Below are 17940 nucleotides of genomic sequence, written 5' to 3'. Positions count from 1 at the left end.
TTTACAGTATTCATTATATTATACTAATTATACTACTGCCGGGTTCACAATGTAGGGCTAGTATGACTCGATTTTTTTCGTATGGGTACTATGCATGTATATGTGCAACTTGATAAGAACATTTGGCGCCGTTATATAGTATAAATTAAGTTGTAACATAGTCCGTGATTATTTCTCGTTGTGCACATAGATAATATAAGATATTATAAACATATTACCTACGACGTGGCCGGGTTGCATGAAAAATGTATTCATTTAATGGTTCAATAAAATGTAATGGCCCTAATACGGGCCACTAAATCACGTTGAAGGTATCATTAGCTCACTATTGATTCCTTAAACGTTTAGTAATTGTTCAGGCAACCCGGCAGTGTAGTTAATTATTATAGGTATAACAATACCATATGCATTCGGTACAGTCGTATAGACGTATAATAGACGTCAGACGTACAGTAGCAAATATCATAGTGAGAGTTAATAACAATGTTTTTGGTCGCGAGGAATGGCGTCACTGCTTGCGTTGGGTACCTACTCCAATGACCTGTAATATTATATTATATTATACCAGTGATATTATACTCTACTATTCTAGGAAAGATCACCCCACTCCCCCAGGAACCCTCCCCGATGTTCCCTTTATTAGTATAAGGACTATATAGGTTAGGTCAGGTAACTTAGCCTTATATTCGTCCGTATTAAGTGACACACTCGAAATTGCGAAAACAATAATACATATTATTACGATCGTTTTACACAATGAGTTGCCGCTCTTGGCTTAAATGAGGCACGATGTTATACTTTGGTTCCGCCTAGAGCAGAATGACTCGAGATTTCGTGTAGCGCAGTACAATTCAGTTTGAGCGAATCTCCTCGATTCAAAGTACGTATATCCCGGCACTATTCGTTAAACAAGGTAAGAACGTCAAACGATTACAAAAATACTCAAACACTGATTTTGGTCGGAAACACTTTTGATTGATGTAAAAATCAGACGTAACATAAGACACAATTCAGTGATGTAGTCGTAATTTTTTTACCGAGTATACGCTTTAATGTGCTTGATAAGTAAACGTGGGGGGCTTCGTCCCCCACACCCCCCATATATACTACGTTATTATTAGTTTTATATTTATAATTACATACACTTTATTACTACCTTACCACATTTGAGCCTCTATAGTTTACAATCATACTCCTAAAATATATATTATTATACATTTAAATTTTTTACGATTAGCGATTACCTATGTTAATTTCTTAACCCCCCTCTCACCACTTCTTTTTAAGTTAAAAAACCTAAATATTTATTAATATTTATAGTCTTAAAAGTATACTCGGTAGTATATAAATTAGGTATCACAACTTTAAATAATTAAAAATAAATGAAAACATTATTTTTTGTAGATCAATTTATGTTATATTTATGTAATTGTGTGACACAGTGTACACGAAATAATATTTATTGACAACATTATTTTCAGTAATGCATGTGGCCGTGCATCTCGGCGTCGGAGATCGTTATCGATAAGCTTATAATTTTAAATGTATAGTATATATGTATATATAATAAATATAGATCCATGAAATTAAGTTAAAAATAGACGTGTAAAATGTAAAAATAATAACCGTTCCTAATGAACGTGATAGCAAGGAAATATTATGTTTGGTATTATTGGTTATTCGTTAATACTGTTTATATTATAGATTTATAGCTACATAGTATACCCGTATGGCCGTATACCTGCGTATCACAAATTATATTATAAGTATACGTGCTTCAACCAAAAACTGGAGAAGTCGTTTTATACGCCGCATACCCACGTATACGCCCCACTACACCACTGGACACATGGCCAGTGTATAGTCGCTAATTATTCGTGTAGGAACGTCGCACCCTTACTCAGCCATGTTTGGCATTATTGGTTATTCGTTAATACTGTTTGTATTATAGATTTATAGCTATATAGTATACCCGATGGCCGTATGTCTGCGTACCTATCACAAATTATATTATAAGTATACGTGCTTCAACCAAAAACTGGAGAAGTCGTTTTATACGCCGCATACCCACGTATACGCCCCACTACACCACTGGACACATGGCCAGTGTATAGTCGCTAATTATTCGTGTAGGAACGTCGCACCCTTACTCAGCAGCTATTCAGCTGTATGCCTGTATCTAAAGAGTTTAATAAGTTTCAGTCTGCCGACCGATTTTCGTCACTCGTCTGTGTAGCACGTCTCCCACCAACGGCTCGGTGTTCACGTGATTCTCGACGCACCAATTCCCGATCCCTTTTGTGGCGGAGTTCACGACAACGGCGGCAGGGCGCCGATGGCAGGGACGGGGGGAGGGGTTAAAGGGTCGTAAGCTTTACTCGTTGAACCAAATTTTCAGTCAGCAATTGGTCAAATATAAAAAAAATATAAATAAAATATTTACTTTTTTTCATTCGATGTGCAATAAGTAGGTAATAACGAATCGCGGACATTCCCCCCTCGACTGTTTTCGGTGTAGTAGGACATTTCCCCCCATTTTTTTTGAAAGTTTACTACTATAATATAATATTATTATTTAATATGAAATTAATTTGTGCCTATTGTATAATATTTTCAAATATATTCATTAATATAATAAAATATAAATTATAGATTTATATTTTTGATCAACTGAACTACTTGAATCAAATTCACAGGCAATTATTAAATTGTTAAATATTCAAACTGGTGCAGTTTTAACAGAAAAAAAAACAAAATAAATATGACCATAGGCTAAAAAATATAAGTTAAGAAATAACAACAACAAAAGAATCGGAATTCAAATATTTTTTACAAAATGTATCATTTTTATGTCGGAATTTTTAACTATTTTTATTAATTATTAATTATATTTTACTTTATACCTACTTATTTTTTTTCTTAATTTTTATTGTTTCAAGTAAGTAGTTCAGTTGATCAAACAATATATACATTTATAATCTATTATGTTTATGAAAATAAAAATAATTTTATATAATATTAAATATTTTATTTAAAAAAAAATTTCATACCTATTAAATAATAAATAATATTATATCATTAAATTCAATATTATTAGTCAATAATTAACTTTAAAAAAATATGAGGGGAAAACGTCTGCATCAAAAATATATCGGGTGGAAAATTTCCATTTACCGGTAATAACATAAAAAAGTTTTTGGTGAAATTAGAACTTACTAATATTAGAACAATTTTAATTTAGCTCCCAAGTTAATTTTTCAAACATTTTTTTATTCAAAATTAGTGATGATCAAAATTGGTCTTGTTCTTGCAGTCTTGCAAATTTTTTTTTTCCCCGAAAACACATTTGCGCTTCTAGATTTCATTAACTAATAATTTATAACGAAAATAATAAGAAATTATTAGTATTGTTATTAAATTGCATCTGCAAACACTTCATTTATGGCAGAACTTGGAAAATGGCTCCCCAGTTTTGATCCAGAAAATCAACATTTTCGATGTATTGCACATATTTTAAACTTGGGAGTGCAAGATTTAATGAAGAATTTAACATAACAAACTGATATTGAGTTCGATAGTGAAAATGATTAGATAGCGAAAATGAAATGGAAGTGGATCAGGAGAACCATGACTATATCATTATAAACTCAAGTACCCCCTTAATGAAACTGAGTTCTGTTTTCAGTAAAATAAGAAGAAGTGAAAAGCTGAAAAATAAGTTTTGTTCAGTATGTGATACAGTAGGGGTACCAACAACTATAAATCCTATACTGGACTGCCCAACAAGGTGGAATTCTACTCATGATATGCTTGGGGTGGCTTTAAAATTAAAAAATAGAATTAATACATTATGTAGTATTTTACCAGAGTTAAAGGATTTACAAATTGTTGATACTGAATGCCGAATGGTATATATTAGAAAAAGTATTAAAAGTTTTAATTAATTTTAAAATTTTCACAACAAGACTTGGTGGTGATAAATATGTTACTCTTCCCCAAGTTATTGTTTCGTTTAACCTGTTACTTGATAAGGTAGAAAGTACTATAAGACAGTTAGATCAGAAAATCCAATGGACTGTAGAAGATGAGCAACTAATTTTGGGTTTTCATGCTGCACATGATCCAATTTTAAAACATTACAAGAAAACGAAATGGATATACTGTGTACCATTGATTCTGGATCCTAGACATAAAGCAGAAACTTTTGATTTAAAATTTTGGAGGGTAGAGATTAAAAAGATGAGCCTGCAGAAATTTGAAGTGATTATCATAGATAAATCATACTATGACCAAGAGCCAGTGTTAGAGTTACCAGTACAAGAAAGTCATGACATTGATAGTGATGAAGATATCATAGATTTTAACACGTTAAATTCAACACCAGTTACTTATACAAATTCCCAAAATTGTATGCAAGAATTAGATACATACTTAAGTCAGCCGAAGAGTGCAAGCAGTGAAGATGTACTACAGTGGTAGAAGCTAAACCAAGTTCACTTCCCTGTGTTAGCTAAGATGGCAAAAGATTTTTTATCAATTTCAGCCACCTCTGTTCTTGCAGAGAGACTTTTTTCTAAAGCGTCTTTAGTCATTCGGAAGCACCGAAACCGGCTAAACAATGAGTCCGCCAAATAGCTTCTTTGCATCAACTCTTGGTCAAAAAAACTTTAATACATTTATCTATTATTATTAAATTTACATTACATTATTAAATGCATTATTCTTTATATTACCTATTTATAAATTAACCATAAATGATTCAGTTGTTTCTTTTTTTTTTCCTTTAATACGATTTCAAAACTAAATAATAAAACAAAACTTAAATTTAAAAGATGTTGTCTACCAAAAATATTGAATGCTGAGAATTAAAAGATTGTATGTCACAATTTTAAAATTATTAAAATTTTAGTTAAACATCATTATTAATATTATAACTTACCTCATTTTGTAACACATTTTAATTATTGTGGGTTGTACATGATCGTTTTATTTATTGATGTAGGTATACACTTTATGTTAAATTCAATGTTACTACTTAGCTTAGTTGTCATTAAGATAATTAAAAACTTTTTGTAAAAATAAAATGTACCAAATAAGATTTACAGAAATGGTCTATTGCCAATAAAATATATTAAAAGAAACTTAAACATTTATTACTACTGCACTGGCTACTGGTGAATAAAAGAAGAATAAAAGTTTAACTATAAATAATAAATATTATCATAATAACAAATATTATTATTAAGCAATTTAATATTTGGAACAAACCATACAGCTTTTTTTAATATTATTATTTGTTAAAGTGAACATTTAAAAAACAACAATTTAATTTTTATAAACATTTTATTTGACAATAATTAGTAATTAGTAATAACCTATTGATATTTATTATAAATGTAATAGGAACTTACAAAGTTAATTATGCTGGTAAATTGATTCATCAAATACAAATACACGTGAAATAATATAAGCATAATTTAAAATGCAAAGTTTTAAACGAGTATAATAAAAATTAAATTGTTCGACTTGTTTTATGTTAATGTTTGATTTATCAATATACTATATAATATATTGGACTTAAGTTTCATCTTAGAGATCATAGTAAAAAACCTACACACAGCTATAACAGGTATTTAGTTTTTTTTTAAATATATTTTGTGAGAATAGCAAGAGTCTTGCAAGAGTCTTGTGCAAGACCAAGACCAAGACCAATATTAAGGTGTATACCCAAGACCAAGACCAAGACTGAGTCTGTAAGATCAAGATCAAGACCAAGATTTTGAAGGTCTTGGTCTTGGTCTCGTTTTGATCATCACTATTCAAAATATATGTTCAAGTTTTAAGAGGATGTCAGCGCACTACCTATTTGTTTTCTATCTCTGGTACACGCACAGCATAGACAAAACGCATTTACACAGAATCATTTTTTCTATATTTTTAAGTAATCTTAGAGTAAAATCACCAATTACAAAAAAAACAGAGAATAATATTTTTGAGGGTATGACATATCGATTTGTCTTAAAATTGTCTCAAAACAATTTAAACATCATTTAAATTTACAACAATTTTTTGTTTATTTTGAAAGTCGAATACGAAGTCAAACAACAATAAAATATAAAATACATATGTCATTCCCTCAAAAATATTATTCTCTATCTTTTTTTATAATGGATGGTTTTGCTCTAAAATTACATAAAAACATAGAGAAAATGATTCTGCGTAAATGCGTTTTGTCTATGTTGCGCGTGGGTTAGAGAGAGAAAACAAATAATGCGCTGAAATCCTCTTAATGGCCTTTTTTTTTAGCTTTTAACGCCCCATTTGGATTAGTTAGAATACTAGTAGGAGTAACTAAGTTCAAGTACTTACGTAATTTTATAATCATTTGGGAAAAAATAATATTCATATTTCTATATTTATTTATTTAAAATAATATTAATTAAATATTAGTTAAACGATGTCACCATACTACCACAGATTATACTTCTATATATACGTATAAAGAAATGGACTGTTACGGAGAGAGAGTTCCAGGTGAGAGGACGTTGTTAAAAAAAGATAGCATACAATTTATTAGCTACCATTCGGAATTTATACAATTATACCAATTAATAGTAAGATAGATAGAGACAATAATTCAACAACAAAGGTAACAACATTTTTAGAAAAAGGTAGCATACGCCTCAGGTCCCCTTATATTACACAGCTGGTATTGGCTATCTCTTTCTAACAACCTTGGCACTAGACAACCTGTATAGTTGGGTATGGGACACACAGTCCACATATTAATAAGTCTATGAATGTCATTCGTTTTTTTCTACTCCATGAACGGTGACTTCCGGGTTCCATGCGGTCAGCCATGAGTCATGACCATGAACTATGAAGGTCACTGCCACCGCCCACCGACCACCACATCGGATTCATTGTCAAAGAGGGTTGGTAGGGATACCGTAGGAATGAAGAATCCCAACGAATGTTTATTGTATTCGTATAATAGTAAATAGAATCCACGGACAAATATAATGGACTGGGATCGAAACGTTTTCAGACTTTCACTTTTCAGTAAACCTCAAATGATGTATGAGAAACGTGTACTGGGATTCTTGTTTCGAACTATTCGTATATCAACTCCATTTGCGATTTTTTAATTTACATTTTTTACTTCCCATTACACGCAAGCACGAATAATTTTATTGGTGAAGAGATATTAAATGTTATTTTGAGAACCATTCTTTTTACAACCCTCACAACTGGTGATGATATTCCATTAGATCTTAGTCCATGATGGCGTTATATCATTGTAAAGTGTAAATAAGTGTTTAATGTTTCTATAGAAAAAAATCGAATACGAATAAGGAAACTCGAAGAATGGTTTCGCGATGAGTGAGTACATTAAATAAAAATTGTTACATTTGACTAGGTTAGGTACAAAATCGTCGATAGATCGAACATGACCGTGGATGCGACAGGCCCAGGACGTAATCGCCGCATCGAGTAGATGCTTGTGGTTTCTCCATTTTTTTTTTTGTCATCGTCGATCAGCGTAAATAATAATTTATTATAAGTTATAACATTAGTATAACATTTATAAGTTAGGTATAACAATATAATTCACAGTCCAAAGGACACTAGTACGCCTGCATAGATCAATGGGAGGGGGTGGGACTTTGGCCCGCTCTTTATTTGAAATGTCATATACAATATTTTATTTATTTATAGTGTCGTTGTACGCGGGGGTTTTTAACGATTATGGATCGATGACATAGAATTTCGTTAAAACGAAAAAAGAAGTGTTTCTTTTTTTTAACAGGCAATTTTTTTATAACAATTTCAAATTTAGATTACTGATTAAACTACTTAAGTGTATGAAAAGGTAGTTATAAGAAAAAATTATTTAACTCATTTAAATTAAACCTATAGGTACCAATTATTTCAATTAAAATGAATGCACATTTTACTAAACTTTAGAGGACCATAGTTGATAAACTAGGGAACCAAAATTCATGATTTGACCATCAAATTTTTTTAGAAAAAAAAGGTATCAAGGTAATTAACAAAGTAATATGATTATATTATAATATTTTGTGGGCATGCGTGCGCATGGATGTGTGTGTGTAAGTAAAAATTATAAAAATATTAAAAACATTGTTTTTATACAAAATGTTATCTACAGGCCCATGGAATGAGGGTATGACTTTCCTCTCCTCTCCCCTTCCCATGTATACTCCACTGGGTTGATTCTTATTAACTGTAAGGTTCACGGAAAATCGTTCTTGATCGATCACATTCAAACTACAGATATGTTTTTTTTTAGATATACTAGCTCTTAGCCACCACACTGTTTAACCAAGTACACGGACTTGGTGAAAGAAAATTTTTCATTTATTCCTGTAGTCAAATACTAGATTAGATTCTACATAGAATGGAGAATATTTCTTGTCTGGACAATGTTGTTGAATTTATTCTCAGAACCGAGAATTTCAGTCCTGACGATATTGATGACGCTTTATTGTTTGACAATTGTACGGGACAAACCATTGGGTCCAAAAAATTCACCAACAGTGATACATACAAAAATGAATTCAATAATATGACTAAAGCGGTCAAGGAATCTGTGCCATATGAAGATGTGTTACTATACTCAGCTGACAGATTATCAGTACCTTCCTTCAGTAGTAATTATAAGGTACCTATATCAATGTATCATAGTGGTTTAAAAATCCAACACTAATCACATTGTGACTACCATATTTTAAATTTGCATCTAAATTTATAGAAAATGGACCAAGGACAGCAAATCAACCAAGAGCCTTTTGACCCTACCGATTTATTTGAGTTTAGTGATGAAGAATTCCGACAAATGATTAATTTACGAGATTCTTTTGAAGTTCAAGAAGAAGTTGTTACTGAAGAATGCCCCGAGCAAGGTATATACATTCAAAGTTTGGACATGAACTACTCTACTGATTTTGACACGTGAGTTATTATTCAAATTTAAAATGAGTATGCTCTGTTTGAGCTTAAGCAATGACTAGCCTGCTGCTGATGACTGATTGTCGATTGACTAGTTTTTGACCAGTAGTTATATGTGAGATAGGTAACCTATTTCCCTATGACGAGTGTTAGTACGTCATATAAATTTACTGGCTTTATAAGGATATGACTACATATGCAGACAATTTATAAAATTATTTCAGAAAAAGTAACTTTATCACACCCTTTCTCATTTTACACCACTAACTTTAATTTTTAAACTGTATAAATATTATCAATTGTATTGACACCCTTAGTATTTAAGCCCCTGACATTTTGATAGTAGACATCAAATTGAACAGGGGGTAGTTTATTAGATTTTGAATTAATAATAACGGGAATGCTTTTTACATATTTGATAAATATATAAATATTTTTTTGATCTTGTTCCCCATTTTTCCTACCTTGAAGAAGTTCGTTTTGTAGCTAGATCATATAGTTGGTTCGATCTGAAGAAAAACGTAAGCTATTCCAAGACTGGTGTGACTTTATTTACCTCAATAAGATTCCAAAACTTTTAGTACGGTCATCCTTGGACCTTGATCAAACATTTTATAATTGAGTCCTTTTTTACAATATTGTTCCACCGCACAGTGTTAATTCTTTATTAGGAGGTTAAGTTGATTATTATTTTATAAGTTATAACTATAGCTGCCAATGTAAACTGTAGCCTTATTGTTTGATTAAATGTTTATGAGTCATTTTTGTCTGAATTCTGTGGTTTCAAAACAATTATATTATAATGTTGAACTGAACCCATATAATCAAGGAACATATTTTATTTAAATATTTATTTTGTTTTAGCATATTAGAAACAGAAGTTGAATATATGTCATCAACTGTTGATGTTGACATACCAATACCTGAAGGAGAAGGAGCTTCATATGATCTTTCTAGATTTAACCAAAAATCACATGTTATAAACCATATGCTTACCAATAATACTGATCATTCATTCTGTTGTGTATTATGCAGTAATCGTTATCACCAAAAATGTGATTCAACCAAACACATGAAAATACAAATAGATCCTAATAATGTATCAGATAGTTCACAGTTCACAGTTCCAATACATAGTCTGAGTGTTACAAATGGTAAAGGTTCTGAAAATAAAGGTGACATATATCAGGAACCAAATACTAAAAAAGGCAATGGCCGTAGAAAAAGTCGCAACAAAATAAAAGATCCTTTAATGGCTTTAAAACTTTACTCAAAACCACATACATGTAACCCATGTGGAGTGTCATTTACATATAAAAATGTACTACTTAAGCATGCTCGTCTTCGTCACAATCATGATGGTGTAAATATTGCTTGTACACAAAATTCAAATTCAGATACTTATGAACTTACAATATTGGCCAATTCTAAATTCAATAACGTCTCTTCTTACTTTTGTGATTCATGCGAAGCAGTTTATAACAGATTTGATTTTTTTAAGCGTCATCAAAGGTAAACAATTCAGTTATTAATATTTTTAATTTTAAATTAAACTAAAAAGTAAATAAAACGTGAAATATATTTTTTGTTATTTATGTTTGGTGATATTTTATATTTAATACCTTACAAAAGTATTTTCATAAATATTAGATAATAATATTATTATAGAATATAATATTATACCTATAGACATCTTAGAGAAAATGTAATAACTTAAATAATAATTTAAAAAAGGTGGATAAGTGGATGTCGCTCTGCTGTACAGTAGGTTACAAGTGGGTCACTGTAATGGATGGTGTTAAATTTGAATTCAATGATATAATATCATTGTATAAGAAAAACGATTCTGAGCGAAAACGGTCAGTCAGCCTATGATATTACCAAGTATATTTGATGATATTATTGTGAATAAAGTAATTTATATATAACCTATTTACGTGGAGCCTTGTTTTAAATTTTCAATCCTTAGCCATAAAAGTTAAACATTTTATACATTTTTAACTACAAAATAATTAATAAATTATAAATTTGATAAATGTTGTCAAAATTTGAACTTTAAATGTTCATAAAAAAAATTGTGATTATGTATTTTTAATATTTTTCAATTGCTATTAGAACGATATATCAGGAGCATTATATTAAATTTTCACGCTTTTTTACCTAACAAATAAAATTTAATTAATATTTATAGAAAAAAAACTAAAAAAATTGAAAACTGACAATGTCTGTAAACAGCTCAAAAAGAGTCAAAATATTTTGTAAATTTTATGGTATATAGAAAATGCTAATACAAACATTCAGTGAAATTTTCAAGTATATACAGACATTCGTTTTTTAATTACAATAAAATAAGAAAATTGTTACATGAGAAATCGAGTGAATATCAAATGTTGTAAAAATATAAATTTCAGACGCTCATAAAAATTAAATTTAAGTTTCTTGAAGACATTTTTTTTTTTTGATAAAGGTAGACAAACTTATGAGTAATCTTATATTACATTTTCAAATCTTAGATTTAAAAAGAAAAGTTTTTATGAATTCTCAACTCAAAATAATTTGCTAATTTTCGTGATTTTTCCGTATTTTTTAAAAATTTAACTTTAAATGCTTATAAAGAAAACTGTGACTAAGGATTTTTAATTTTTTTCATCTGCCTTTGAAACAATAACCTAGAAGCCTTCTATTAAATTTTCAAGCTTTTTTACCCAACAGATAAAATTTTATTGATATTTATATAAAAAAAAACTGAAAAAAATGGAAACTGAAAATGTCCGTAAACAGCTTAAAATAAGTCAAAATATTTTCAAAATGTTATGGTGTTTAGAAAATGCTAATATAAACATTCAGTCAAAATTTCATGTCCCTAGGTCATTTGTTTTCGAGTCACACCAAAAACCAAAATCGATTTTCTCAAAAACAGATTTTGCGTAAGAATTCCCATTTTTTCTTAATTTTTCTTTTGTTTTTCACGTCGCTTGTGAAAACTACTGGGAAATTTTTACTTTTGACCCCCTAAAGTACCAACTAGATTCACTTTCCTATCATAAAAAATACGATTGAAGAAAATCCATGCACTTTTTCTGTCCTAAAAGTTGATGACAGACACAAAAATAAAAAAAATTAAAAAATTAAAAATTAAAAAAAAAAAACACACATCATTGTAAAATCAATACATTCATCGCTTCACTCAGAATCTAAAAAACCATTTATACACGTCTTAAATAATGAATATGTAATATTATACATATTATGATTTTTATAACTCTCAATTTCAATTAATATGGGAGAAATATATTTACTTAATGTACAATTTGAATAGTTGGTTTTAATTTTGTTTATATTTAGGTGGCATATAAATATAGAACTTGGAAACATTGAAGAAGAAACAAATAAGTGTATTGATAGTGGGTTGTTATTAAATTCTCTGCCAGAGTTAGAAATGCACACCAAGCAACATTTGACTGTTACAAGTTTTCCAAAAGTATGTATTTTATCACCTATTTATTATTTTAACAATTAAATGTAATTTATAAAAATACTTAGAAGGTACATGGATAATAATTAAACATCTTAATCTATTAATTGTTTAGAAATCAAAATGTTCAGTTTGTGATCGAAAATTTGGAGTTACAGATGAGGTGTCTGATCTTGACAGGTCTCAATTACATAGTGATTCATTAACTGAATATATATGTAGACTTTGTAGAAACCTAAGCAATGACGATAAAGTTCTTCAAAAAGATTTAATAATTCATGACACCTCTAATGATAATGTAAATAAAAATGATAAAGAAGTAACTTGTGACATATTAGATGAAGAAGTAGCTGATAAACAAGCACTTATTAATCACAAAGCCAGTCATGTGAATACTATTAGTGTTTCACAAAATTCCTCAACTATAAAAATGTTTCCTTGTGATAGTTGTGACAAAGTGAGTATTCAATAATTGTCTCTTCTCTCTTGAATTATATATTTATATTAATTATACTTCAGAGCCAGACCGTGGTAATTTACTCAGGTTGGAGCACTGGACAATATTTTCTATTTATTTGTAGATTCAAATTAGTGATAAATGTGTAGTGCTTGTAGTATTATTAGCATTTAGCATTATAAAATACATAAAAAATTGTACAATTATGTTATTTGATTTAAATAAATAAACTGAAGACAAAAAGTAGGGGAAGTGGGTACCGCTCTACTGTCCAATAGATGTCTAGGGGTATTGCTGTTATGGATGTGTTAAATATAAATTCAATTGTATAAAACCATTGTATACGAAAATCAATTCTGAGCGAAGCTGCCCTGTTCCATTACTAAACATATTTTATGATATTATTGCTTTCAAAGTAATTTGTTTTACCGTTAGCCGGGGCGGACTGGGGCAAATATTCGGCCTGGGAAATTTATATTTTTACTGACACTTGCCATTTTGTCATCACAAAATGTAAAAACTTAAATATGGCACCAAAGTTTTAATAAATGAGTTGCATCCTCACTCATTTTCAATTTTCTCAGGAAACAACTTAAGATTCAATTTATTTAGTTGTTTATCTTAAGTACAGAGTATAATGTATTACTTATTTTATATTACTGTATAAAACTGTAATTAACAATCATAATATTACTGAAATTATTTATGTGATTTATTTATGGAAAACTCCTTATTTGTCTTTTAAAAAATGTAATATGTACCTAAAACAATAAGAATTATTTGTAATCTAAGATAACCCTGGGCCCCCACACGAGTTTTTCTCAGTGAGGCCCAGTAATTTTTCGATATTAATTTAAATAAAAAATAAAAATAAATAACTGAGTCACAATGAATAAAAAATATAGGTCGATCTATAAACTTCTCTATAACTTGATTTTTCTTAGAGTTTCCTTAACACATTATGAGTTTGAAATGTTGAATGACCTTGGTTGGTCAATTTATTAAATTGTGTGTACCTTTGTCTTATTTTTTTTCATTATATCTTGTTATGATAATTTAAAGGCCTTCCATTCATAAACCCTTAAATTAATATAATATTTTGAAATTGTACTAAATTAATTGGTACCTACATACAACCTGTAGACTGTATTTTATTGTAGTGAAAAGCCAATACCTAATTGTATTTTTCTAATGTAGGTAATTTATTTAATAATATTTATACAGTCGTTTTTTTTTAATACTTTGATCTTTGCAAAATAAAGTGTATTAAATAAATAAATTAATATGTGGTATAAAGTGAAATAGTATATATAAAATTTTTACTTTTATTTAGGTGTTCAAAAATAAATCATTTCAAAAAATACACTCAAGTTTACACACACTAGAACAGCTTTTTAATTGAAATTATTGTAACAAATCGTTTGCTGATTGCAGTACACTTAAAAAACATGAATGTATTCACACTGGCAAAAGGCCATATGCTTGTTCTGCCTGTACAAAAGCATTCAATCAAAGAGTAATTAATTAAAATACTGTAATATTTATTATTTTTATAACACATGATACATTTTAGGCTGCATTGTGTAAACACATAAGATTACTTTATGCTAGAATTAGGATAAGGAGTGATAATCTAAAAGTTTATAAATGTAAAATATGTGCTTTTTTTTTGTCAATCATCGACAAAGTTTCATTTACATTTATTACATAGTGATGAAAAAATAGTAAAATATAGAGTACATAATTTCTGTTTATTTTTTTTAAATGTTTACTTTAGATATTACTTAACATTGTATTAAACCAGGATATAATTCTTTGTTTTAGGTCGGAACTTGCAAAGATCAGCGTCACAGCAAGTTAGGTAATCAAAAAATTACATGTTGCTTAGTACCAAATGCCATAGCTGGACAGTTTGATACAGAACAAGTGTCACCTGGATCAAAATACACAGATCTCAAGTCAGAACTTATACCAAAAATGCAATGCTTTGTACTTAAGGACGGAGAGTGCGCCAGAACCTGTTCAACTGCTCTTTATTATTATTCAAGATCTTATTCAAACGTTATGAATTCATCGTTATCAGAGGATATAAATTCTAATAGATATTTAAATATTTGATCTAATTGTAATGAAAAGTAGTTATAAATAATAAATAATAATTATAAAATCTTAGATCTGTAAAAGTATATATCAATAATTAGAATATTATTATTTTCATTGTATTATACTGATTTGTCTTAAAACTAAATAATATAATTTCAAAATAGATGTAGGTAGTGAGTTAGTAATTTTGAGAGGTAAAATTGATAATTCCTAACACTTTTCTTAAGAATAATCGGGAAAAAGAAAAAAAATTAAAGAAAAACTGGAATTTTTACACTAAACCAGTTTTCAACCAAATGTATATTGTTTTTTTTTTGTTTAGGTAACTCAAAAACAAATAACCGTAGATACTTGAAATGTTCACTAAATTTTTTTATACTTAGTCAACTATTTTAGAAATAATATTATGACATTTTTGATTGTATGTTGTTTTTTCTTCTTTACCTATATGTTTTATATTTTCGCTTGGTCAAAAAGTTGGAAAATTGAATACAAGTTGCTCATAAGTTGTTCGTATTATTAAAAAATAACAAAAATTCATTATCACAATAATTTTTTTATTATTTTAAAGTAAAATGTTGATGAAATTCATAAAAGTCAAGAATAGCATAATTATCTTGTGTTAGAAATTCATAAAAAAAATTTCCTTTTTATATCTACGATATATTCCTCATAAGCTTTTCTACCTATAACAAAAAAAAGTTTACCGAAAAAACACATTAATTTTTTATAAACATTGGAAATTCAATTTTTTTGTAATTGGATATTAATAACTTTATCTTAAATTAACTATTTCTCCTAAATCGATTTTGGATATTTTATTGTAATTAATAAACGAATAGGCAATCGTAGATACTTAACATTTTCATAAATTGCTTATATAATATATCACTTAACTAATGTGAACATTTACCTGTGAAAAATGTTTCCCCAGTTACCTTTCACAGTTATGACGAAAAAAATCTCACGATAAAAAAAAAATTAATTTTGGATTAATTAATGCAAATGACTTTTTTTATTTTTATCAAATTTTCTTTTAAATTTCTCAGAACAACAATCTTATAATCTATATGCTAGAACTTTTATAGTACCTATTCCATTTAGATAATGCTAATATGAAAATTCAGTCATAATTTCATGTATCAACGGTCATTTGTTTTAAAGTTACACCAATAACCCAATATTTTGTCAAAAACCGATTTTGGGTAAAAATTCCCGTTATTGTAAAAACAATATCAATTTCTTTTGAACCCCAAGTCTCAACTAGATTTATTTTCCTACTAGAAAAGATGCTGTTGAAGAAAACTGAAGCATTTTACTATCCCAAAAGGTGATTGCGGACAAAAATTATAAAAAAATTTGATTTTTAGGGAATTTTTGAGTGAAAAATATTGTTAACATTTTTGTGAAGTTCAACAAGTTGACTGCCCTACCAATTTCACTGATCTTGCCACAAACGCATTGAGTATCATATGTGCACTCAGTAGTTTTTGAAATCGGGCTGAGTATCATATATGATGCTCAGTCTTATGGAAAACAACCAAAAAAATTCTAACTTAAAATTGGATGAAGATAATTTATTTGATGAATTCAGCCATGTAGAACAAATTTTTAAATCGCGAATTTATGAATGACAAAAAAATTCAGCTAAAGTAGAAGTTAAGTGGTGTGAAATATTTGAATACACTAAAGCTATTATTAGCACATTGATACAACTAACATATCAAAAATTGTAGAATATTCTTTGGCAATGCCGGGTACAAATGCTGCAGTAGAACGGATTTTTTCAACCATTAATGTGTTGTGGACAGATGAAAAAAATCGTTTTTTGGTTGAAATTATCAAATCAATTATAATTGTAAAAACACATTTTAAAAACTTATCTTGTAATGAGTTTTATAATATTCTATTTAAAGAAACTAAGTTACTCAATGAAATCAGTTCAGCACAAAAGTACACAAAAACATCAAAAGAGGAAATTTACCTACCATCGACATCAAAATAATTTTTTTTTTGATTTTTGTGTACATATATTAATATTTTATTTGTATTTAAAAACTATTATACAGCATACATTTAATTTTTTTTTATATTAATATATTTAGTTAAGTAACTTAAGTGTCCCATATTTTTATTTTATTTTTATGGTCACCCTAGCCTAAACACAACTCCTAAAAAATGACACATTTGCTGGGGTCTTAAGTATATTTAGTCTCCAAATATCTTTAAGTATACGGTATATTGACATAAAATAAAGTGTGTCCCCCCCCCATAAAAATTGCCCAAGTTACACTCATGCTTCTATACATAATATGGTTTGCAGTTTGTACCATCAGATTCAACGCCAAAAAGGTGGGCAAGAAGGTATCGCTCTGCTGTACAGTAGGTTACAAGAGGTTTCACTGTAATGGATGGTATTAAATTTGAATTCAATGATATATCATTTAGAAAATGTTAGTATGAACATTCAGTCAAAATGTCATGTATCTACTGTTATTTGTTTTAAAGTTCCTACACCAAACAAATTTTCGGGTGTGACATCCTTTAAGTAGATTAAGAGCATCATTGATACTAATTATAGGTACTATTAATTAACTTGAAAATAAAAGTTATATAAGCTAGTTCACATCTGGAAGATAAGGATAAAATGTCTACTGACCTATAAATATTAGGGGGTTGGGCAAAATATATATGAAAACTTATAACTAAAATAAGGCGTATACAGTACCTGCGTAAAGATAGGATTGAACAAGCTGGGAGAACGATCTATTAAAAGGAAAAAAAAAACATGAAAATGAGAAAAAGATTAAATCCTTTATGCACTCGGTTTGGGGAAAAGAAAATAGAACTTCAAGAAAAAAATTTATATAAGCTATACCTAAAAAATATTAAGATTCAGAGTAATAATTTTATTATTAATTTACAAAGTAAC

At 28.8% G+C, this 17940-nt stretch overlaps 1 protein-coding gene across 1 annotated transcript; it reads left to right on the top strand.

Moving 5' to 3' along the window:
- The first annotated feature begins 809 nt into the window (after window positions 1-809).
- LOC132949189 (zinc finger protein 436-like) lies at window positions 810-15023 on the top strand. Its single transcript, XM_061019956.1, has 7 exons — window positions 810-913; window positions 8315-8686; window positions 8777-8976; window positions 9838-10485; window positions 12319-12454; window positions 12564-12905; window positions 14730-15023. Exons 2-7 carry the CDS (start codon window positions 8423-8425, stop codon window positions 15021-15023), a joined length of 1884 nt encoding a protein of 627 aa, XP_060875939.1. The 5' UTR covers window positions 810-913; window positions 8315-8422.
- The last annotated feature ends 2917 nt before the right edge of the window (window positions 15024-17940 follow it).

The sequence above is a fragment of the Metopolophium dirhodum genome, chromosome 7 (assembly GCF_019925205.1).
Source record: "Metopolophium dirhodum isolate CAU chromosome 7, ASM1992520v1, whole genome shotgun sequence".
NCBI classification, from domain to species: domain Eukaryota; kingdom Metazoa; phylum Arthropoda; class Insecta; order Hemiptera; family Aphididae; genus Metopolophium; species Metopolophium dirhodum.
This window is presented reverse-complemented; position numbering and strand designations above follow the sequence as displayed.

Excerpts from the sequence above, each read along its gene's own strand:
- LOC132949189 (XM_061019956.1), top strand. The coding sequence starts at position 8,423 with ATGGAGAATATTTCTTGTCTGGACAATGTTGTTGAATTTATTCTCAGA. Across the intron at positions 8,687-8,776 it reads CCTTCAGTAGTAATTATAAG|AAAATGGACCAAGGACAGCA; the intron begins GTACCTATATCA and ends CTAAATTTATAG. Across the intron at positions 12,906-14,729 it reads CTTGTGATAGTTGTGACAAA|GTCGGAACTTGCAAAGATCA; the intron begins GTGAGTATTCAA and ends TCTTTGTTTTAG.